The 23,313-nt window shown below is 43.6% G+C and overlaps 1 protein-coding gene across 3 annotated transcripts in view; it reads left to right on the forward strand.

Moving 5' to 3' along the window:
* Nucleotides 1-13,914, forward strand: part of LOC106582088 (protein mono-ADP-ribosyltransferase PARP4) — a 25,731-nt gene extending 11,817 nt beyond the window's left edge. For all 3 annotated transcript variants that reach the window (XM_014164822.3, XM_014164823.3, XM_014164821.3), the window contains exons 11-34: nt 1,405-1,536; nt 1,615-1,713; nt 1,874-2,057; nt 2,197-2,347; nt 2,729-2,874; nt 2,994-3,125; nt 3,210-3,296; nt 3,517-3,681; nt 3,770-3,813; nt 4,293-4,374; nt 4,484-4,621; nt 4,765-4,969; nt 5,150-5,220; nt 5,435-5,722; nt 5,866-6,036; nt 6,143-6,223; nt 6,340-6,420; nt 6,872-6,967; nt 7,081-7,482; nt 7,581-9,139; nt 9,257-9,332; nt 9,602-9,704; nt 12,058-12,199; nt 12,405-13,914. In XM_014164822.3, coding sequence (XP_014020297.3) covers nt 1,405-1,536; nt 1,615-1,713; nt 1,874-2,057; nt 2,197-2,347; nt 2,729-2,874; nt 2,994-3,125; nt 3,210-3,296; nt 3,517-3,681; nt 3,770-3,813; nt 4,293-4,374; nt 4,484-4,621; nt 4,765-4,969; nt 5,150-5,220; nt 5,435-5,722; nt 5,866-6,036; nt 6,143-6,223; nt 6,340-6,420; nt 6,872-6,967; nt 7,081-7,482; nt 7,581-9,139; nt 9,257-9,332; nt 9,602-9,704; nt 12,058-12,199; nt 12,405-12,603 — 4,834 coding nt within the window. In that variant the 3' untranslated portion in view covers nt 12,604-13,914. The remainder of the gene's footprint in view (nt 1-1,404; nt 1,537-1,614; nt 1,714-1,873; nt 2,058-2,196; nt 2,348-2,728; nt 2,875-2,993; nt 3,126-3,209; nt 3,297-3,516; nt 3,682-3,769; nt 3,814-4,292; nt 4,375-4,483; nt 4,622-4,764; nt 4,970-5,149; nt 5,221-5,434; nt 5,723-5,865; nt 6,037-6,142; nt 6,224-6,339; nt 6,421-6,871; nt 6,968-7,080; nt 7,483-7,580; nt 9,140-9,256; nt 9,333-9,601; nt 9,705-12,057; nt 12,200-12,404) is intronic.
* Nucleotides 13,915-23,313: the final 9,399 nt, after the last annotated feature.

Consider the following 23,313-nt stretch of genomic DNA (forward strand, 5'->3'; position numbering starts at 1 on the left):
ACTTTTTGGTCCACCAGCCACTGTGGCAGGTAGATGAACAAATCTTTCAGTCACATCCATAATTTCATTTTAAAAAACACACCAAAAACAGATTGTGGGGGTTTGTTTCCTTGTCGGTCATTGGCTCATTGGTGAAATTAGCATTATGACAATATCTTTAATTAAATCATTCAAAAACCTTTATTAATGCAATTGCAGACAGAAGTTGACAACAGGAACATAACGCATGTTTCCGAGTAAGTTCTGCATCAAAGAAAAGGTTTTTATTTTATTAAACCCGAAGTCCAGCCCTAGTGATGTCACTGCCTACGTCATTACCTTCTACTTATGAGACCAAAACCATGCCTACTCAGCTACATAAACAAGGAGTTTTAGTGTTATCTCAAAGCTTAACAGTAAATGTCCAAGTTGTTTTTTTAGTGGAATGTCTGACTAGTCTCTTATCTCTTACACTCCCCTGCAGGCAGAACTAGTTAGTGTTCATATATATATATATATATATATATATATATATATATATATATATAGTTAATCTGTACTCTAGGACCCTATAAATGTAAGGAGGGAGGGGTCTTATAACTCCTCCCCTTCTATTAATATAACATAAGCGTAATCAATTATTATAATACATCAAACATTTGGTACAGCCCCTATCATGACCCCTAGGTGAACCTCTTTCAAGATGACCATGCTTTGTAATGTTTCTATAGCAATAAATGTATTGGTAAGAAGCAATGTGGTATATTGCTCAATTTCATGACATTTTTTTGTGACCTGAGAGAAAATGTTCAGCTGCCCTTTTAAGAGCGGGAGGTTACTGTGGTAATGGGGCCACTCGAGTCATGACGTCTGTGTGTGTGTGTGGATCATCTCTTCACTATCAGTTGAAGCAGCAGAGTCAAACTAACGTTGGAAAACAACCCAGCTTGTGAACAAAACAATGTTGGACAAAGTCTAACTTTGTAAAATTTGAGTAAATTAGACCAACTTTTATGCCTGTGCACAGCGCCTCCAAAAATGTATCTATCAGCACTTCACTCAGGGCACACAGCCCTCCCTGCCAGGCAGTTTTGCTGCGCAAGGTAGAATATAGGATTCCTATTTCTTTGTGCAATTAGCAGTTATGAAACCAAACTGCAGAAATACTTTGAAAAAAGCTACTGCAGCATTTTTCTAACCAACTCGCTCATGTGCTCATACTTGACTTTTTACGTTTTATTTGTGAATGTAATGCTCGGATTGTAGAGCCCTGCAAATTGACCACCCGCCAACGTGGCTGGTGAAATAGACATTCTTACACTCCAGTACCTAAATCTACCCATGGGTGGCCGGTGTTCATTTTATGCCCTGCACTCCAGTGTGCGTGCGTGCTTGTGTGTTTAACTCTCCATCTCTCTCCTGTAGACAGGTGCAGATCTTGCAGGTGCTGAGAGTAAACAGAGGGGTAGAGCTACAGATGTTTAGAGAGGATCTGGGGAACGTTAAGCCCCTCCTCCACTCCTCCAGCCCCAGCAGCTTTGTGGGGATCCTGTCTCGGTGAGCACACACACGCACACCAATGATTGACATATTGTACATGACTGACGTGATATGTTGCCAATTCTCTGTCTATAGGGGTCTGTTGCTGCCCAGAGTTGGAGTGGAGCATCATGGGATTGAGAGAACAGACATTGGGAACTTGGGCGGTGGCATCTACTTCAGTGATGCAATGAGGTCAGTCGACAACATTATATGCCAAATAAATTCTATTGAGACAATGCAAATATATTCTGTTTGTATATGAACAGCACTAGTTTGAAATAATGTAATATATTCTCTGTTTATCAGCAGCAGTGTGAAGTATTGTCAATATACTCTCTGTGTGTATCCTCAGTACCAGTTTGAAGTACTCTAAGCCCAGTGTGACGGACGGCAGTCGGCTGCTGCTGGTGTGTGACGTGGCGTTGGGGCGCTGTACTGACCTCCAGAAGAGGGACAGCAGCCTGACTCGCTCCCCTGAGGGATACCACAGTGTACACGGGGTTCGCCACACCCCCAAGAAACCCTCAGAGTTTGACGTAACCCTTTTTAAAAATTCTGTACCTTCGTTTGTTCAGTGCTAATGCTGACATTGTAATGTTCAGATTGTGTACGTGCTTCCGTCCGTGCGTGCGGTTCCCTGCGTGTTTGTGTTTCTGATATGTGTGTGTATTCCAGGATGATGAGTATGTGGTGTACAGCCCAGAGCAGGTGAGGCTGCAATATATGGTACAGTTCAGACTGGAGGAGGACCAGCTGAAGGACTTCCAGCCCACCATAGATACTTCTTCTACCGAGCTTCCGCTTCCTGTCTCACCGTCTGACCTCTGTAAGAACTTAATTCAATTAAATACATCTTTATTGTAAACTTCCAACGAAACTCAGGGCCATACGTAAAGCTGACCCAATAGAAACCGTAACAAAGCATTCTCTCCAACCCTGTTTCGGTAAAAAGCTGATGGATGGGGCTGGATAAATGTAACCCTCTCAAATTCATAAACAGAGCTATGCATTCGAGGACTGGCCATCCATGATATCAAAATTATAGATTTAACCATGTTTTGAGGTTATACATATAATTAATTTTTAAGTCCAAAAATGGATGTAACAACTGCTGATTGCCCCTTTTTTTAAAGTGCAAAAAAATAGACAATACCTAAAATAAGTACATTTGCTTGTTCTGAGACTGTTCTTGATGACCTGTGTGTAGTGTCCTGTGGTGAGGCTGAGGAGGATGTTGGGAGCTGTAAGAACCCTCTAGAGGAGGTGACTGCAGGCCTGTTGGACTGCTCTGGACAACCACTCCCCCTACAGGCCGTTCATGTCAGGGCCAGGCTGATGGATCTGCTCTCCCAGGTACGACTGGACTAGATTAGTCCATTTCAGTCCAGTCTAAACTAGACTATACTGGACTGTACCATACTTGACTGGACATCAGTCCTTAAGTAACAGGCCTCTCTCCTATTGGCTACCAGGTCATCATCTTCCAGACATACACCAATCAGAGCACCGCCCCCATCGAAGCCAAGTACGTCTTCCCATTGGATGATTCTGCTGCTGTGTGTGGCTTTGAGGCCTTCATCAATGGGAAACATGTAATGGGACAGGTAATTCACCCTCTCAGCAGCACACAGTGATCAGTTATGCATGTGTAGTATTGTGTTGTGAGCTGTGGTGTCCCTCTGTCCCAGGTGAAGGAGAAGCAGCAGGCACGTAAAGAGTATAAACAGGCCATAGAGAGAGGCCATGGAGCTTACCTAATGGACCAGGATGCACCTGTACGTCTCTCCCTACCTCCTTACCTCTCTGCAGACATACTTTCTCACTTTACATTGAACAGGAAATAGAATGTGTCAAATGTGAACCTGCTCTCTTTAGTACAGACAGTGTGTCATATGATATGCTGAGCTCTCAGATCATTCTTTTAAATCAGATAATGATGATCCTATGGTTGAAATAATCTGTGGTTTCAGTCTTATCATCTTTGCGCGCCCTCAGGATGTTTTCACCATCAGCGTTGGGAACCTGCCTGCCGGTGCCACCGTCCTTATCAAAGTTACCTTCGTCACCGAGCTGGTCGTCATGGAGGGCTTGATCAACTTCTCGTTGCCCGGTAGTGTGGCGCCATGGCAACAGAGCTCAGCGCTCAACCAGAGGACTCAGGTAGGAGGGACTAGATTGATTGATTTTATATGTTATTAATGTTGCGTTTAGGTTTGCGTCATGTGTGTGCCATTGTGTGTGTCTGTAGGTGACTTTGGAAAAGGTGTGTGTGACCAACCTGGATTCCCAAGGGTGAGTGTTCCTCTTAACTAGCTCTGTAGATGGATGGGTACACCATTCCTGTATCCTTATCATTACATCTGAATTCCCTAATAATCCCTTGTCCTCATATTGACCTGTAGTGTCTGTCTCTCCTCATTCTGACCTGTAGTGTCTGTCTCTCCTCATTCTGACCTGTAGTGTCTGTCTCTCCTCATTCTGACCTGTAGTGTCTGTCTCTCCTCATTCTGACCTGTAGTGTCTGTCTGTCTCTCTCCTCGTACTGACCTGTAGTGTCTGCTCTCTCCTCATACTGACCTGTAGTGTCTGTCTGTCTCTCTCCTCATACTGACCTGTAGTGTCTGTCTCTCTCTCTCTCCTCATACTGACCTGTAGTGTCTGTCTGTCTCTCTCCTCATACTGACCTGTAGTGTCTGTCTCTCCTCATACTGACCTGTAGTGTCTGTCTGTCTCTCTCCTCATACTGACCTGTAGTGTCTGTCTCTCCTTAGGGAGTTTAGTCTGGACATGTCCATTGAGATGCCCAATGAGATCATCAACCTGCACTGCCTCACACACAAAGTCAAGATCAAGGTAACACAGCAGACCGAGCAGTGTATGTACATGCTTCTGTGTGTGTGTGCGCGTGTGTGTAACACTGTGTGTGTGTGTGTGTGTGTGTTGTGTGTTGTGTTAACCCCAGAGGACCGACTGTAAGGCGGTGGTGAGGACATGTCCAGGTGAGACTCTGGGTCCAGATGGGTTCCTGGTCTGCTTCAGTCTGGCCCAGATCCACCTACCCAGGATGTGGGTGGAGAAACATCCAGATAAAGACAGCCAGGTCAGTATCTCTCCTTCTCTCTCTATACTGTACATCTGTCTCTCTTAAATACCGCCTGGTCTGTATCCCTCTATCGCTCCATCTTTCCTTCCCTCTCTCTGTCTAATCATATCCATCTCTTTACGTTTCCCCCCCCCTTCCAGGCCTGTATGTTGGTATTTTACCCAGACTTTGAGCCCTGCCCCACCTCCAGCCCCATGTCCGGCTCCAGTGAGGTGATCCTGCTGTTGGACTCGTCTGAGTCCATGAGAGGAGACGCTCTCCAGAACGCCAGAAGAATCGCCCTGCAGTTTGTTAATACCATGGACCACCACAGCGTTCGAGTCAACGTCATCTCCTTTGGCTCAGGTGGGCTCCTATTCAAACAGTCTCCAAACTGAGCGAAATCAACTTCATGTATCATGTCATTTGTATTCGCTTTGTTAGTGGGGGATGTTTGTTGTTGCTTACTTCAGACTGATGTGTTTGACAGTAAGACACTAACTTTTCCCCCATACTCATCTGTCTGACTTTGGTTTTGTCTCATAGACCAGAAGGATGCTTTTCTCTCGGCCAACCCTCTAGTCGAGGCTCTCCAACCAGCCAAGAAGTTCATCATGGTGAGTGCTGACAGACAGGCCCAGGGGCCAATCACAATCTTTTATCATTAGTTTCTAGAATATTAGGCAAACATATATATTTTTGAGCATATTAAAAGCTCACTCAGAATATTTTAATGGAATATTCACAATCATTGGAGTATTATGTGCATATAAATGTTGTCCTTGATCAAATTCTCATTTTCTGAATGATCCTTTCCCCTGTTGTTGTTAGTCCTCCCCACCTGTTGGGGGCAGCACTGAGCTGTGGAGGCCCCTGCGCAGCCTGAGTCTGTTGCCTCCGTCACAGGGCGTGAGGAACCTGCTGCTGCTATCAGACGGCCACGTCCAGAACCAAGCCCTGACCCTGCAGCTGGTCAGACAGCATGCCCAGCACAGCCGCCTCTTCACCTGCGGCCTCAGCCCAACAGCCAATCGGCACATGTTGCGGGCCCTGGCCCAGGCAGGGGGAGGGGCCTATGAGTTCTTTGACACAAAGACAAAGCACACCTGGCGGGAGAAGGTACCAGCACACTTTTACAGCGACCTCTCCTATGTCTTTAGATGTCTGTATATTATCTTTGGTTCCAACACAACCACATAACATGTGGTCAACTTGGGCAAACTATCCCTTTAAACAGATGTTTTTCTGTGTGTGTGTCTCAGGTGGCGTGCCAGGTGAAGCGCATCATGTCTCCAGGCTGCAGCTCTGTGTCTGTGAAGTGGCAGCAGTTTAACCCCTCAGCTCCCCCTCCGGTCCAGGCCCCCTCTCAGCTCCACGCGCTCTTCACTGACTGCCACACCCTGGTCTACGGCTTCGTGCCACACTGTACACAGGTATACTGTCACAGAGGCGTGTTTGTGTGCGTGCGTGCGTGGACATGACATGCCCATGATCACAAAGCGCTGTGAGACTAACTTGTCCATGTGTCCGGTGCCGTAGGCCACTCTTCTTGGAGACCTGAGTGGTCAGAACATTGAGACAATGGTGTCCACCACTGAGCTACAGAAAACCAGGGGCACGGTAAGACCACCACACTCACCTCACCTTACTGTTTATACTGTCTGTCACACCTGTAATACGTGTGTGTGTGTGTGTGTGTGTGTGTGTGTGCGTGTGTGTGTGCGCGCGTGTTTCAGTTCCTTCATAAGCTCACAGCGAGGGCTGTTATCAGAGACTATGAGGATGGCAGTCTTCACACCAACGAGGCTGAACATGAGGTGTGTGTGAACATGAGATTGTGAATGGAGTAGTGTTGTCACAACCAGTATCGCTATACTACAACACCAGATTTTTCTTACCAAAAAAGAAAACGCAAAGCAGGCTAATGGTCGTTTAAAAACCTACTTTATGTAAAATATTGTGTGCTATAGCTTGGAAAAGAAACGTGACTCTGGGTGACAACATAATGCTGTTTTTTACCAACATTAGGAGTGTTTTCCTCTGAAAATTAAGGCTGCTTCATGTTTTGTTTCCTTCTTTCTTTCCTTCCTTCCTTCCTTCCTTCCTTCCTACCTTCCTTCCTTCCTTCCTTCCTTCCTTCCTTCCTTCCTTCCTAGTATTGCGGTACTGGTATCATGACAACCCTAGTATGGAGTGTGTACACTGTACCTATTCTGTGTGTACAGAAAGTTTTTTGTTTTATATATATATAGTATCAATTCTCTTCAGGGGAAGAAATCAGTGATGAAGTCCTTCATCATTGAGCTGAGCAAAGAGTTCTCCATCCTGTCTCAGTTCACCAGCTTTGTTGCCATCGAGGAGAGGGTACGTCTGCCAAACGCTAGTGTGTGTGTGTGTGTGTGTGTGCGCACACATCAACAATACTTCAATACAAATATAGAAATATACAATGTTCTGATGTGTTCTTTCTCTCCCAGGACTCAGAGCAGCCTAACGTGGGTTTCACAGACGTTCCCAAACTGATCTCAGACGAGGACGTCGACTTCTTACCTTACCTTAGCTGGCTGGAGGAGGAATATGAGGGAGATGGAATGGACTTGGGATCAAACTCAATGTCAAACTTGCTGGATGGTGGGCCAGGGCGTGTTTTATGCAGAAATATCTGTATGGAGGAGATGGTGATGGGGGAGGAGCATGAATCGTTGGTTCAACTCCAGGTGGATGACGAATCATGGGAAGGACTTAATTACTCTTACTTAATGGGCTCTATGGTCTTTGGCAGCCCAGTGACCGTGTCCGCTGCTACCAAACCTCCGGATATGACTTTGAAGAGTGAAGGAGCTGTGACGGATGAAGAGATGGAGTGCTTTAATGACATGGTAGTGATCTGCTTCTTTCTTGTTGTTAACTATAAAGAAAAATGATTCCTGTCAATTCATAGTTTAATCACTAAACTGTTCTTGTCTTTGTTTTACAGTACTTTGGTTTACAGGAATCTGAACACCCCCTTCGTGGCTCAGTAATCATGCATAGTGAGGCTCTGACCTCTTTTTACTCTCCAACTCTCCACACGATTACAGGTAGCCAAAGCACACCAGTCACCCCATACCTTGCTACCAAAATGCTGGCTATGACTGTGGAGACGGATTTCATCCCTGAGCTGTCTGAGACCATCCAGTCTCTCCCAGAGATAGTGAGGCATGCGAAGAGTAGACAGGGAGACTTTAGACGGGCGGACAGACACAGGAAGGTTTGTGCCGATCCGGCATTTGACACTGTAGAGACACAGAAGAAGTCTCTCTCTGTTGCTGATGTGCCTCGTCCTCCTCCCTCTGTTCTTCAGCTCAAGTCTTGCGCTGTTGCTGATGCTCTCCTTCCACCCCCTGCTTCTGTCGTCGGTTCTCCTGGTCCTCCTCCACCCCCTGCTTCTGTCCTCAGTTCTCCTGGTCCTCCTCCATCTCGACTGCAGTCTTTCTCTGCCGCAGTTTCAGATGCTCTTCCTCCTCCACCCCCTGCTTTTGTCCTCAGTTCTCCTGGTCCTCCTCCATCTCGACTGCAGTCTTTCTCTGCCACAGTTTCAGATGCTCTTCCTCCTACACCCCCTGCTTCTGTCCTCAGTTCTCCTGGTCCTCCTCCATCTCGACTGCAGTCTTTCTCTGCCACAGTTTCAGATGCTCTTCCTCCTCCACCCCCTGCTTTTGTCCTCAGTTCTCCTGGTCCTCCTCCATCTCGACTGCAGTCTTTCTCTGCCACAGTTTCAGATGCTCTTCCTCCTACACCCCCTGCTTCTGTCCTCAGTTCTCCTGGTCCTCCTCCATCTCGACTGCAGTCTTTCTCTGACGCAGTTTCAGATTCTCTTCCTCCTCCCTCTGCTCTTGTCTCCAATGAGTTTCGAGCAATAAAACACAAGATGAGAGGTCATCCCAAACCTGGAGTTGGGGCTATCTCCCATACTGCTACCTTCCCGAAACTGCAAGCCGGTAAGGACCTGCTACTTTCCAAACCCCGAGAGCCCTATCCTGTGGAACTGTGTGAGACTAGCAAAATGTGGACCGTGGATAATAGCTTATCTGAGGATAAGGATTGTGGACTAGTGGAGATGGACCACTGGCAGCCTTCTGTTGTCCCTGCCTCTGTGCCCCCATCAGGGTTTAGTTTCGGGGGTGGGAGGGTAGGGTCTCAAAGCAGCCAACATCACGGCTCTTGGTTTGGGGACACAGCCAATGCATGTTACATTCCAGGTTTATTTGAGGCTTCTTCAGCAGGCTCGCTGTTTGGCCCCACACTCCCTTATCTTGGAAGCTCGGGCAGATCAATGGGGTTAAGTTTTGAGGCACCACTTACTGGCGGACACCTCAACTCCCCTTTACCCACCACTCATGGCTTCAATCTGACCCATCCTTTAGGGGCCTCACTTGGTTCCTCTCTGTTTGGTAGCTCTCTCAGGACACTACAACAACATCATGTACTACCACAAGCACAAAAACCTCTGGATATAAAAAAAAACATACAGAAACTTGTCGGAGACAGTGAAAGGTATGTGTCAGCGTCCATTCGTCCGTAACTTTGTCTGTCTGTGTATGACCTCTATTGGAGACATGTATTGTTATGTGTAGCTCTGTGGTATCCTAATTAGGTAGATTTTGATTTCAGGAGGGAAGGTCTTGAATTCAGGAAGAATACTCTTGATGTAGTAAAATGGACAGAGATTTTTGCCCTCCAGCACTCGGTAAGTACAGTAAACGTTCCCTTTTCTAAAGGCCTGTCTCATCTGCATAGAAAATACTATTATTGATAGAAAATATGAACTAATCATATCTCTGTATATACATTCTATTGTTTATTGATAGTGCAGGAGCATGGATTGAATTCAGAAACAGATTTTCCAGATACTCAAAGCATTTTATGGGGAACTTACTTCATCCATACCAATGTGTGGCACCATTCGCCAATGAGCAAAAAGGCTAAAAGGCTATCAACATGTTTTGTTTGTTCCAGGAAGGTTACTGGGAGTGCTCTGCCAGCCTGGGTTCCCTCCTCGGTGTGGATGTGGACTATTTTGCAAACGTCTTCCTGAAGAATAGAGGCATCAGCTCTCTAGGTAGGCTACACTACAGACTGATACTAGAGAACTGTTTGTCTGGGAGTCTATGAACATTCAGTTAGGGCTGTTTTTGAGCAGTAAGAAAAATTACAAAAATATTGTGTGCGCGTGTCATCCAGGCGCTACAGAGGGTAGTGCGTACGGCCCAGTACATCACTGGGGCCAAGCTTCCTGCCATCCAGGACCTATAAACTAGGCGGTGTCAGAGGAAGGCCCAAAAAATTGTCAAAGAATCCTGTCACCTAAGTCATAGACTGTTCTCTCTGTTACCACATGGCAAGCAGTACCAGAGCGCCAAGTCTAGGTCCAAAAGGCTCCTTAACAGCTTCTACCCCCAAGCCATAAGACTGCTGAACAATTAATCAAATGGCCACCCGAACTATTTACATTGACTCTCTCCCCCCCCCCCCCCCCCTTTGTTTTTACACTGCTGCTATTAACTGTTTATTATCTATCCATATTCACTTTACCCCTACCTACATTTACAAATTACTCAACTAACCTGTCTCCTGCACATTGACTCATTACCGGTACCCCCTCTATATACAGTGCCTTGCGAAAGTATTCGGCCCCCTTGAACTTTTCAACCTTTTGCCACATTTCAGGCTTCAAACATAAAGATATAAAACTGTAATTTTTTGTGAAGAATCAACAACAAGTGGGACACAATCATGAAGTGGAACGAAATTTCTTGGATATTTCAAACTTTTTTAACAAATAAAAAACTGAAAAATTGGGCGTGCAAAATTATTCAGCCCCCTTAAGTTAATACTTTGTAGCGCCACCTTTTGCTGCGATTACAGCTGTAAGTCGCTTGGGGTATGTCTCTATCAGTTTTGCACATCGAGAGACTGACATTTTTTCCCATTCCTCCTTGCAAAACAGCTCGAGCTCAGTGAGGTTGGATGGAGAGCGTTTGTAAACAGCAGTTTTCAGTTCTTTCCACAGATTCTCGATTGGATTCAGGTCTGGACTTTGACTTGGCCATTCTAACACCTGGATATGTTTATTTGTGAACCATTCCATTGTAGATTTTGCTTTATGTTTTGGATCATTGTCTTGTTGGAAGACAAATCTCCGTCCCAGTCTCAGGTCTTTTGCAGACTCCATCAGGTTTTCTTCCAGAATGGTCCTGTATTTGGCTCCATCCATCTTCCCATCAATTTTAACCATCTTCCCTGCCCCTGCTGAAGAAAAGCAGGCCCAAACCATGATGCTGCCACCACCATGTTTGACAGTGGGGATGGTGTGTTCAGGGTGATGAGCAGTGTTGCTTTTACGCCAAACATAACGTTTTGCATTGTTGCCAAAAAGTTCAATTTTGGTTTCATCTGACCAGAGCACCTTCTTCCACATGTTTGGTGTGTCTCCCAGGTGGCTAGTGGCAAACTTTAAACAACACTTTTTATGGATATCTTTAAGAAATGGCTTTCTTCTTGCCACTCTTCCATAAAGGCCAGATTTGTGCAGTATACGACTGATTTTTGTCCTATGGACAGAGTCTCCCACCTCAGCTGTAGATCTCTGCAGTTCATCCAGAGTGATCATGGGCCTCTTGGCTGCATCTCTGATGAGTCTTCTCCTTGTATGAGCTGAAAGTTTAGAGGGACGGCCGGGTCTTCGTAGATTTGCAGTGGTCTGATACTCCTTCCATTTCAATATTATCGCTTGCACAGTGCTCCTTGGGATGTTTAAAGCTTGGGAAATCTTTTTGTATCCAAATCCGGCTTTAAACTTCTCCACAACAGTATCTCGGACCTGCCTGGTGTGTTCCTTGTTCTTCATGATGCTCTCTGCGCTTTAAACGGACCTCTGAGACTATCACAGAGCAGGTGCATTTGTACGGAGACTTGATTACACACAGGTGGATTCTATTTATCATCATTAGTCATTTAGGTCAACATTGGATCATTCAGAGATCCTCACTGAACTTCTGGAGAGAGTTTGCTGCACTGAAAGTAAAGGGGCTGAATAATTTTGCACGGCCAATTTTTCAGTTTTTTATTTGTTCAAAAAGTTTGAAATATCTAATATATTTCGTTCCACTTCATGATTGTGTCCCACTTGTTGTTGATTCTTCACAAAAGATTACAGTTTTATATCTTTATGTTTGAAGCCTGAAATGTGGCAAAAGGTCAAAGTTCAAGGGGGCCGAATACTTTCGCAAGGCACTGTACAATATAGCCTCATTTATTGTTACTTTAAAAAATGTTTTACTTTAGTTTATTTAGTAAATATTTTCTTAACTGTATTGTTGTTGAAGGGCTTGTTAGTAAGCATTTCACGGTAAGGTCTACTCTTGTTGTATTCAGCGCATTTGACAAATAAAAATGGGTTTGATGTGTGTCAGGTGTGAGGGCCCATGCTGACATCCTGAGGCTGGTGGCCAGTCTGCTGGTGCTGCAGCTGATGAGGGTGAGGAGGCTAGAGGAGGGGAAGCTGCTGCTCAGCCTGTTCCGTCTGGACCTGGACCACTCTCCTCCTCAGCCCAGGTACAATGGGTCTCCTCTCTCTGCTCCACTATATAACACCCCAAGCACTCTGTTCAATCTAGAAAGTGTGAGGGAAGTTCATGCGATTCATGTGTCTGTTTCTCTTGGGATAAGGGTATCTATGTTTTGTTTTTGTTTGGTGCATTTCTCGATGCACGTGTGTTTGCGCATGCACTAAATATGGTTACTGTGTGTGTTCCCCCAGGTGTGAGCGCTGGGAGGCGGTGAGGAGGGCGGTGGACTGGGTGTGTTGGGCAGACAGGGAGTACCCGTGTGTGTGCAGCAGGCTGGAGTTTGGCTGGGACTGGGAGTCGTCCACACGGCAGCTCCTGGGCATCGACCCCCCACACCCCCTCTCTCCCCTCATCCTCCTCGGGACCACAGGGGGAGTGAGGGCCCAATGACTTCCAGAAGGAGAAAGGTGTATGACCAGTATATACATCTGCAGCTATTGCTTTTATTATTTCACTTATTACGAGGTTAAGGTACTATGCTATACTGATAACCTTTTCACTGATCAAATCAGTTTTGTAATTCCAAATCTTTGCATTTAAAGGTGTGATTTTATGTTTGCTCAAAATACAAGAGCAATCATTTTTAAAATGTATTTATACTCCTCAATCTATGGCCATGTTCTATATCCATACAGCTGTCATTGTGTGATTTCAGTCATACTGATAAGACCTTGCTCCAATTTTCTTTCTGTTTTCTTTGTCTGACTGAAATAATCCTCAGATGGATAAGCAGAACAGCAGGGTAATGTGGTCATGCTATTGGTCACTCGGGTTCCATTTCGATCCTTTACACACACACACACCTTAAAGCCTTTCTAAAAGAATGGATTGATTTAAAGTGTCTGTTTCACAATATATAAACATAGTCAGCTTGAATCAGTGTGTGTTACAGCATGAAAGTCAAATCCAAAAGAACCTGACTCGCTAGTGTTGTGTTCACTTACCAAGTTCACCACAAGGTGTCGCTATAAGAAAGGTCAAGGTTAATGACTATTAATAAAGATGTAAATCGATGCATACTGGGAGAAGAATAAGATGGATGCCTACACCATATAGTAAAGTCACGTTCATCTTACCTTTCAGCCTGGACTCTTACTGAGTAAGGTCTTCAGTTACTCAACCAGCTATATGTTGTGTAGTAAGACCCTGTGTGTTCTGGATCCACTAGCTGCTGAAACTCCATAACTTTCATATTCTGACCAAAAAAAACAGAGTTAGCTTGCCATGATTCCACAACATCCATGTCACTGTCAGTCCCCCTTCCTGTTGTCTCTTCTGACCCCTGATGACCTGAATGTGTCAGAGGAAGATCTTCTTGGCCTTCTCTTCAGCTATTTTCTCCAGTTCTGTCTTCAAATGATTGTTCACTTCTTTTGACAGAATTTCCTCGTACAACCTTTGGTAATATGGTTGACCAACTTGGCCACACGTGTTTCTGCTATTGAGACAGGTGCTTTATCTTGGCCAGGTCGCAATTGTAAATGAGAACTTGTTCTCAACTTGCCTACCTGGTTAAATAAAGGTGAAATAAAATAAAAAAATAAATAAAATGAACACACTAGTGCCAGATAAGGCCCCCACCAACCAGAGGCATGCCAATGACCAGGGAAAGGAAGTAGATGGTCATATATTTGTCAGTGAAAAGATCAGATCCAAATGTTTTTTAAAGTGACAGTTGGCAATAAAGACACTTTTCATCCATCCCTGGGCAGTCTAAATATTTACATAATCTAACCAGTGGCAGCAGGTAGCCTAGTGGTTAGAGCGTTGGGCCAGTAACTGAAAGGTTGCTGGAACGAATCGCCGAGCTGCCAAGGTAAAAATCTGTCGTTCTGCCCCTGAGCAAGGCATCTCTCTGATTCAGAGGGGTTAGGTTAAATGCGGATTTTTAAAACGGGTATTAGACACATTCACATGTGGGATATATTCGTATTAAGGCATCTTCAGATGTTCCAGTCTTCACCTGAACGAACATAAATAATAGCTACTTGGTTGTAGAAATGGCTACTTCTTCAGCTGTTCCAGAGTCTTCACCTGAATGAACATCACAGGTAAAATCCTAGGCTGTGTCATGCACTGGAGTGGCATTGTTTATTAGCACACATGTTTTTGTCTAGCAGCCCAGGGGAAGATAATATGGCCTTTAAATATGTATTTTATTGATGTATCTAATTTGTGATACATTTGTCAGTTACCATTGAACATTTGACCAGCATTTAGCCTTTTTGCATTATAAAATAAACCTTCTGAACATAATATAAACTGTCACAACTGAGTCAGTCTTGTATTCAGTGATGACAAGTCTCTCCTCAGAGGTCAGGTTTGTTCTACTGGGAAGTCCCACATGTTTGGGGTGGTTGTTGGTCTTATAGCACACAAACCAGTCTCAGTTTATGAGAGCACCTATCCAGTTGAGTACTAATGTCAGAAATGTGATCACAAGTTTGGTAGATGAACAGAAGCAATTGCAGCAGCTATAATTCCTGAAACACACTGCATCTCTTGCGGCAAAACATTTTCTGCTAGATCTTAACAATTAGCATGATAACACAAGTTATTATAATGGGTGGACACTGCATGCACACTATGCCATGAGGGCCTATGGGTTGTATGCTGTACCATGCAGGCTTGAAGAAGAATGGAAGGTTCAAAATGTACTCCAAAATGAAGACAGCCAGGAAAACTAAAACATTGGCAGCTTTGGTCAACAGGGAGAGAAGACTGAGGAATGTCAAAACTTAACATTTGCCATGGTGGCTAATGAGAAAATGTATTGCTCTCTTCTGGGTTGATGTGTTATATTATTGAGGCTCTCTTGATCACGTTTCAGGTAAGACCCAGATGCAGACAGTGTCGAAGTAACAAAAGTTTATTACTAGTACAGGGGCAGGCAAAACAACAGGTCAAGGGCAGGCAGAGGTCAGTAATCCAGATGGCGTGAAAAAGGTCCAGAACGGCAGGCAGTCTCAGGGTCAGAGCAGGCAGGGGTCAAAAACCCAGTGTGGTGTGGCAAGGTACAGAACGGCAGGCAGGCTCAGGGTAGGCAGAATGGGAAAAACTAGGAACTAGAACAGACAGGAGCAAGGGGAAAAACGGTAGTAGGTTTCACAAAACAAACTGGCAGACAAACAGAGAGCACAGGTATAAATACACTGGGGATAATGGGAAAGATTGGTGAAACCTGGAGGGGGGTGGAGACAAGAACAAAGACAGGTGAAACAGATCAGGGTGTGACACTCTTAAATAGCGATATCTTGTGTAGCCTGACAGAAATAAAGCCAGCACAGGACACAAAACTAATTTGGGGTTGCTCATTCTGTCAAAGCTTAAAATATCAAATAAGATAAATTAGGGTGATATCACAGCAAAGTGAAGTCACAATCAGGTTCAGTCTATCTCACGATAAAGTGAATTAAATCTAATTACAGTCAAATAAAGTCTAAGCACATTATCTTAGTGAAGTGCATAAACACTTTACATGCACTGTCCACATGATACCATAATCCCACATGGAACAGCAGTTCCACATCTTATTTTGACTTTGTCCTGTTCTTTAACTTTGATTCTTGGTTGAGATGGAGATGTGAATCCAACGTATCAATTACTTTTAATGTTATCTCAACTGCAATCCAGGTCATTTGGTTGCGCTATTAGATGAAGCATAGTGATAACACATTAAATTGTATAAATACAAAATATCTGACATTTGTTCCCATTTGAACTTTGCTGTGCTTTTAAATGGTTGAAAATGCAGTAATAACACATTTAGATGACAACTAAACCAAAATAACACATTGGGAATTCAGCAAACTTCTGGCTGACATTTTGAGTGGGTGAATAAAGGTTTAAATCTCATTGATCAAGGTCTCTACCAAACATTACCCAATATTCCATGTTGAAATGATGTGGTGTGCCCAGTAGGTCTAAGTGTTTTGGCATTCAGGTCCAAGAAGTTACTTTCTGACCACTTCTACCATCGGAAAATAAGTCAAGAAAGTTTCATTCAAATCAAAAGGGATGCGGTCAAAAAGTGATTGAAATCAAATGTAACAACCCTTCAGTCAATTCAGAAAATAAAACAACAATTCCAAATTTTCCTCATAGAGAAGCATTGAGGAAAATTGGAATTGGGATTCCAGTTTTGGCTACTTTCTGAATTGAAAGAACTGGAGTCATCAACTCCAATGTGAAACAGGTGATGTATGGATCAGAAACATGGAGATTAACCAAACAGACAATAACAAAGATGTCGAACCGAGTCCTCTAAAGGGGAACTGAACTGGAACCCATTAAACTACAAATAAAAAGAGGTGCTGTTGGATTGTATACACCCTGAAATGGAACCCCCAGGGGGAAAGAAGAAGGGGTCGACCAAGAAACCCTTGGAGGAGTGATGTCCAGGCAGAAATGACAAGAGAGCGGCCTAAACTAGTGCAACCTGGAAAAACTTGCTCGCCCAAACCAAGGGAGATGGACATTCGTCAAAGGCCTATGCTTCTATGGATTCAAGGGTAAGTCTGATTGTATCCATATATCCAGGGTTTGGGAGTGATTGCATCAAATCCCCCCAAAATTGTCACATGCGCCGAATACAACAGGTGTAGACTTTACAGTGAAATGCTTACTTACAAGCCTTTAACCAACAATGCAGTTTTAAGAAAAATAAGTATTAAGTAAAAAAATAGAAAATAAAAGTAACAAATAATGAAACAGCAGCAGTAAAATTACAATAGCGAGGCTATATACAGGGTGTACCGGTACAGAGTCAATGTGCGGTGGCACCGGTTAGTCGAGATAATTGAGATGATATGTACATGTAGGTAGAGTTAAAGTGACTATGCATCGATAATAAACAGAGAGTAGCAGCAGCGTAAAAGACGGTGAGCAATACAAACAGTCTGGGTAGCCCTTTGATTAGCTGTTCAGGAGTCTTATGGCTTGGGGGTAGAAGCTGTTAAGAAGCCTTTTGGACATAGACTTGGTGCTCTGGTACTGCTTGCCATGCGGTAGCAGAGAGAACAGTCTATGACTTAGGTGGCTGGAGTCTTTGACAATTTTTTGGGCCTTCCTCTGACACCGCCTGGTATAGAGGTCCTGGATGGCAGGAAGCCTGGCCCCAGCGATGTACTGGGCCATACCCACTACCCTCTGTAGTGCCTTGCGGTCAGAGGCCGAGCTCTTTCCATATCAGGCAGTGATGCAACCAGTCAGAATGCTCTCGATGGTGCAGCTGTAGAAACTTTTGAGGATCGGAGGACCCATGCCAAATGATTTCAGTCTCCTGAGGAGGAAAAGGCTTTGTCGTGCCCTCTTCATGACTGTCTTGGTGTGCTTGGACCATGTTAGTTTGTTGGTGATGTGGACACCAAGGAACTTGAAGCTCTCAACCTGCTCCACTACAGCCCCGTCGATGAGAATGGGGGTGTGTTCAATCCTCCTTTTCCTGTAGTCCACAATCGTCTCCTTTGTCGTGATCACGTTGAGGGAGAGGTTGTTGTCCTGGCACCACATGGCCAGCTCTCTGACCTCCTCCCTGTAGGCTGTCTCATCGTTGTTGGTGATCAGGCCTACCACTGTTGTGTCATCGGCAAACTTGATGATGGTGTTGGAGTTGTGCCTGGTCATGCAGTCATGAGGGAACAGGGAGTACAGGAGGGGACTGAGCACGCACCCCTGAGGGGCCCCCATTTTGAGGATCAGCATGGCGGATGTGTTGTTGCCTACCCTTACCACCGGAGGCGGCCTGTCAGGAAGTCCAGGATCCAGTAGCAGAGGGAGGTGTTTAGTCTCAGGATCCTTAGCTTAGTGATGAGCTTTGAGGGCACTATGGTGTTGAATGCTGAGCTGTAGTCAATGAATAGCATTCTCACATAGGTGTTTCTTTTGTCCAGGTGGGAAAGGGCAGCGTTGAGTGCAATAGATTGCATCATCTATGGATCTGTTGGGGCGGTATGCAAATTGGTGGGTCTAGTGTTTATGGGATAATGGTGTTGATGTGAGCCATGACCAGCTTTTCAAAGCATGTCATGGCTACAGATGTGAGTGCTACGGGTCGGTAGTCATTTAGGCAGGTTACCTTAGTGTTGTTGGGCATAGGGACTATGGTGGTCTGCTTGAAACATGTTGGTATTACAGACTCAGTTAGGGACAGGTTGAAAATGTCAGTGAAGACACTTGCCAGTTGGTCTGCGCATGCTCAGAGTACACGTCCTGGTAATCTTTCTGGCCCTGCGGCCTTGTGAATGTTGACCTGTTTAAAGTCTTACTCACATCGGCTATGTAGAGCGTGATCACACAGTCATCCGGAACAGCTGATGCTCTCATGCATGTTTCAGTGTTACTTGCCTCGAAGCGAACATAAAAGTAATTTAGCTTGTCTGGTAGGCTTGTGTCACTGGGCAGCCCGCGGTTGTCCTTCCTTTTGTAGTCTGTAATAGTTTGCAAGCCCTGTCACATCCGACGAGTGTCGGAGCCGGTGTAGTTCTATCTTAGTCCTGTATTGATGCTTTGCCTGTTTGATGGTTCGTCGGAGGGCATAGCGGGATTTCCTATCAGCTTCCGGGTTAGAGTCCAGCTCCTTGAAAGCAGCATCTCTACCCTTTAGCTCAGTGCAGATGTTGCCTGTAATCCATGGCTTCTGGTTGGGATATGTACGTACGGTCACTGTTGGGACTCAGTCATCGATGCACTTATTGATGAAGCCAGTGACTGGTGGTGTACTCCTCAATCCCATCGGAAGAATCCCGGAACATATTCCAGTCTGTGCTAGCAAAATAGTCCTGTAGCTTAGCATCTGCTTCATATTGACCGAGTCACTGGTGCTTCCTGCTTTAGTTTTTGCTTGTAAGTAGGAAACAGGAGGATAGAATTATGGTCAGATTTACCAAATGGAGGGCGAGGGAGAGCTTTGTATGCGTCTCTCTGTGTGGAGTAAATGTGGTTGAGATTTTTTCCTTCTGGTTGCACGTTCAACATGCTGGTAGAAATTAGGTAAAACGGATTTAAGTTCCCTGCATTAAAGTCCCTGGCCATAAAGTCCCCGGCCACTGACCGCAGCCTCTGATGAGCATGTAATAAATTATATGTAATCTGATAACAAAAAAACTGTAACTGTAATAAGTTACGTTACCAGCAAAAATACTGTAATCAGATTAGATACTTTTGAAAAACTAGATAATTACTTATTGGATTACTGTTAAATTCAGAAAGGATGCTTGTGAGAAAAAAATATACATTATGACACCTTTCTGTTTTCTCAATGACATTCAATTCATCATCGAAAAAAGGCGCAACTTTGAGTTTGTTCCTCCTGAGTGAGTCTGAACACAAGTCAAAGACCACTATGACACACCAACTACATTTGATGGTTCCTTTTTGTCTTCTAATGCCTCTTAAGGGGAAAGTAATTCACAAGTAACTGAAAGTAATCAGATTACATTGCTGAGTTTGGGTAATCCAAGTTAGATTACAATTTTGGACAAGTAACTAGTAACTAATAGTGACAATATTGACTCAAGAAGAGTTCAATGTTTGATATTGCATTAATGCCTTAAGGTGGGTGTGGAGCTTCTGTCAATCTCATATGTAGCTTCTGTAGACGACACATCATACGGTACTGTATGTGGACTCTGGTCAAGGGAGCAGATGGAACTATCATAACCCTGTAAATAAGAACACAGCTACCAAGGAGCCATGGCCTCCCTTGGACAGATCATCTTCTGGGGGTGAGGCCTCTATTCAATGTGTCTTTCTAAAAATATGGTGGTTGGAGGCCAGCAACAGCTTTGCTTCATATCACCAACAAGTGCATAGTCAGTTGAACTTATCATTGGATATTGTGATGTTCAATTGACTTGGAAGGTTCTTGCTAGAATCTTGCTTGATTTTTTCATCTACATTTCCAGGATGATAGTCATGATCTTTGTAGCCGCTGGACTCATCATCCTCATCTTGTCTGTGTCGTTTTCAGGTACGTAGTGAACATATGGATCTTTCTATAAACAAAGGGACCAATGTGTGACATCAGGGTCAACATTTCTAAATGGTTTGATATACATTTAAATATGATTTTCTAGCAGCTTCACATTTGTAGTTACAGGGATAAGAGTCTATATAGGGAAAATGAGACCATAACTCCTAGCAACAACAGAACATCTACATGTCATTCAAAATGTCACATGAAACATGGAGATTGCATGTTTCTTTGTCATGCCTATTAGCCAGGTCTGTTTGTGCTTTAGTCAACTTCTCTCTAATGTATATCCATGCTAAACATTCCAGAAGAATGAAAAAGCTAAATAACAGCATTTCTATATTTTTTTAATAGTTTATTCGAGTAGAAAAATATAATACAATGGGTTCTGTCAACAAAATCATAGACAATAACTAATAATGGAATCCGTATTATCAGTAAACTTTTCAAGCTGTGTGCGTGTGTTTGTGTAAAAACTAGACATCACATTCTTGCTTCTTCTGTCCTTGTTTCCTCCATTCCTTGCCTCTCCTTGAAAGTGCATTGGAGCAGGAGCGGAGGAACCTTCCCTCCTCTTCCCCAATGTGCTTTGAGAGGGAGGTGAGGAATGGATGAAACAAGAGGAGAACCTCAATTGCATTTCCTTCATTCCTAACGTCCTCTCTCCTTGCCTCCTTCTCAATACCCATTGGATAAGGGGAGGAGACGAGGAGACGAGGAGAGAGGATGCAATGAATCTGGGAAATGCAAATGAGATCTCCCAAGGACAAAAGAAGCAAGTATTTGACAGCTATTAAATGTTTTTGACAGTGCCAGACTGACTGACTGAGCAACCATAATCCCCATGGCCTGTCCAGAAACCCCTCCTAGTCCCTACTGCCCAGAGTCTAGACACTTGTGGAGATCTGAGAGGGATTGATGAGTGGTGACATGGTGAGAGCTCCACCTTACCCTCTGATAGGCTTGGTGGAATTTTGGCAGTATTGCTTACAAATGTCAAATTCTCTCAGATCTCCACAAATGTTTAAGTGTAGGGGTAGGGGCTAGGGGTTGTTTATGGACAGGACCCCACAACCCTTGGGGTCTGTGGTGGACCTGCAACATGACACTTGAGGCATTGGTTGGATGTTTAATTCCATTGCTATACACACACAGATGTGCACAGGTGTAAACTGGACACACCCATGGCACCCTGTCAGGCTGATCAGGGTCTGGGTAGCTGGAGACCTGCTGTAAACAGTGAAAGGATATATTTACATGTCTACTATTTGTTTCATTCCAGTTAGTTAGATGTGCAACCACTGACTAACTATAGCTAGGGCATATCTCTAGTCTAGCAATATATACTGTTGTTTTGGTTGTATAACATCATTTAATAAGATTACCAATGGTTAGCTAGGTAGCCAGGATATATCAGTCAGCTAACTATTTACAGTAACAGCAGTTCATTAATAAATCAATGTACACTAAATCTAGTGCAGAAATGTTTTAATCTTACCTGATCTTGGCACTGTGGTACGGTATGGGAAGCTATTAATCAATTAATTAATAGATCATATTTTCATAGATTCATATAATGGAGTTAGAAGAGTGACCTACTTTGAAAGGACAGGAAGTGTTGGCTGTGCACTTGAACAGGCATTCCACACTTTACCCCACCCACATTTGAATATTGAAATATCAAGTTGTTTTGGGGCTTTATATGCATAAACAACAAAAAAAACGTTTTTATTTTTCCATTTCTATTAAAAAACAAATACATATGGAAGTTTCAAATTCCAGATTGCTCCGTTTTAATTCAGAAAACAAACGGACCGTAATCTTACCTCAGTACTACTGAGCAATTCGTGCTTTTTGAGGTCGGTTCAGTTTCGGTAAGATTCTAAAAAAATTATGACGGTTTTCGATTTCAGTTTCAATAATTTTTTACAACATTAAATGCACTATGCATCATGTGGGTTGAATACTGTAACAACGCAGAATAAAACAATTAATACAAGTCCCATGATGGTAGTGAATGCCCATTACTGCTGATCACTTATTAACCATTATTTATTCACATTACTTAAAAAAAAATATTTCAGTTATGTATATTTATATTTATTTGATGACTTTATTATTTCACTCCAAGTCATAATTTCATCTATATAGAGTTGCTGCTTATGCTGTCTGACAAGATCATTATTTTGGAGTTATTTAAAGTAAATAAGGCATACTTTTATGACTGCTGAATACCAACTATCAATCAATTAGATAATGCATTTTCAGGTAGCTTTCCTCTCGAAGCAACAGCTGCTCTCTATATCCCTCACGATCGCGCATTACTCTGCCTCTTTCATAGCAGGCAAAGTAAAACGAGACCAGACAAGTAGATGCCGAGGGATTATGGCCATTGTAGTTAATTATCACGTTTTATGCGCTAAACTGTGTACAATATTGGCCTGTTGGAAACTACACCTCCTTGCACCACACAGTTCTGGCTGGATATGATATACGTCTAGAAACTGTGCAATGTGCGAATTGAACTCACATAAAAACACGTAACAAAATATAATTCAAATAATTGAACCAATGTCAATTAGTTGTTTTAAAACCGAAAAATAATAGAAATGTCGGTTAATCACTCAGCACTATACCTCAGGAATCTTGATTTAATGTTGTCCAGGAAGTAGACTATTTATCTTGGCCACCATAACAACATAGACCCTAAAATGTTCGGTCAAGGCTCGAGATCAGCATTCATTCCTGCTCTTTGGCTGTTGTTAAATCGCGTGTAGAATCACACATGCTCTTTGTCAATTGACTGTCGTTCAGTAAAGTATTTCCTGAATCAGAAGATGTTGTTTGATAATGTCCCCACATAATTAAACAGACATCAGACGCGCATCAAACAACTATCCATTATTATTGAAGAGCCCTGTTAACGACAGTATACATTTTTGTTTTATTAATCATATTAAAGTTTCTCTCTGTTTGAAACATTTGATTTTGCAATCACATACATTAATTTGTATATGTGGTCCCATGAAAACTGTACTCACACCGTAACATATGGAGATACGAAATGTTAGGAGGTCACAGTACACTCCCGAGATCGCCATAAAAAAAGTGTCCGACAGCAATATCCA

Source organism: Salmo salar, chromosome 21, assembly GCF_965601325.2.
Source record: "Salmo salar chromosome 21, fSalSal1, whole genome shotgun sequence".
Lineage (NCBI taxonomy): Eukaryota > Metazoa > Chordata > Actinopteri > Salmoniformes > Salmonidae > Salmo > Salmo salar.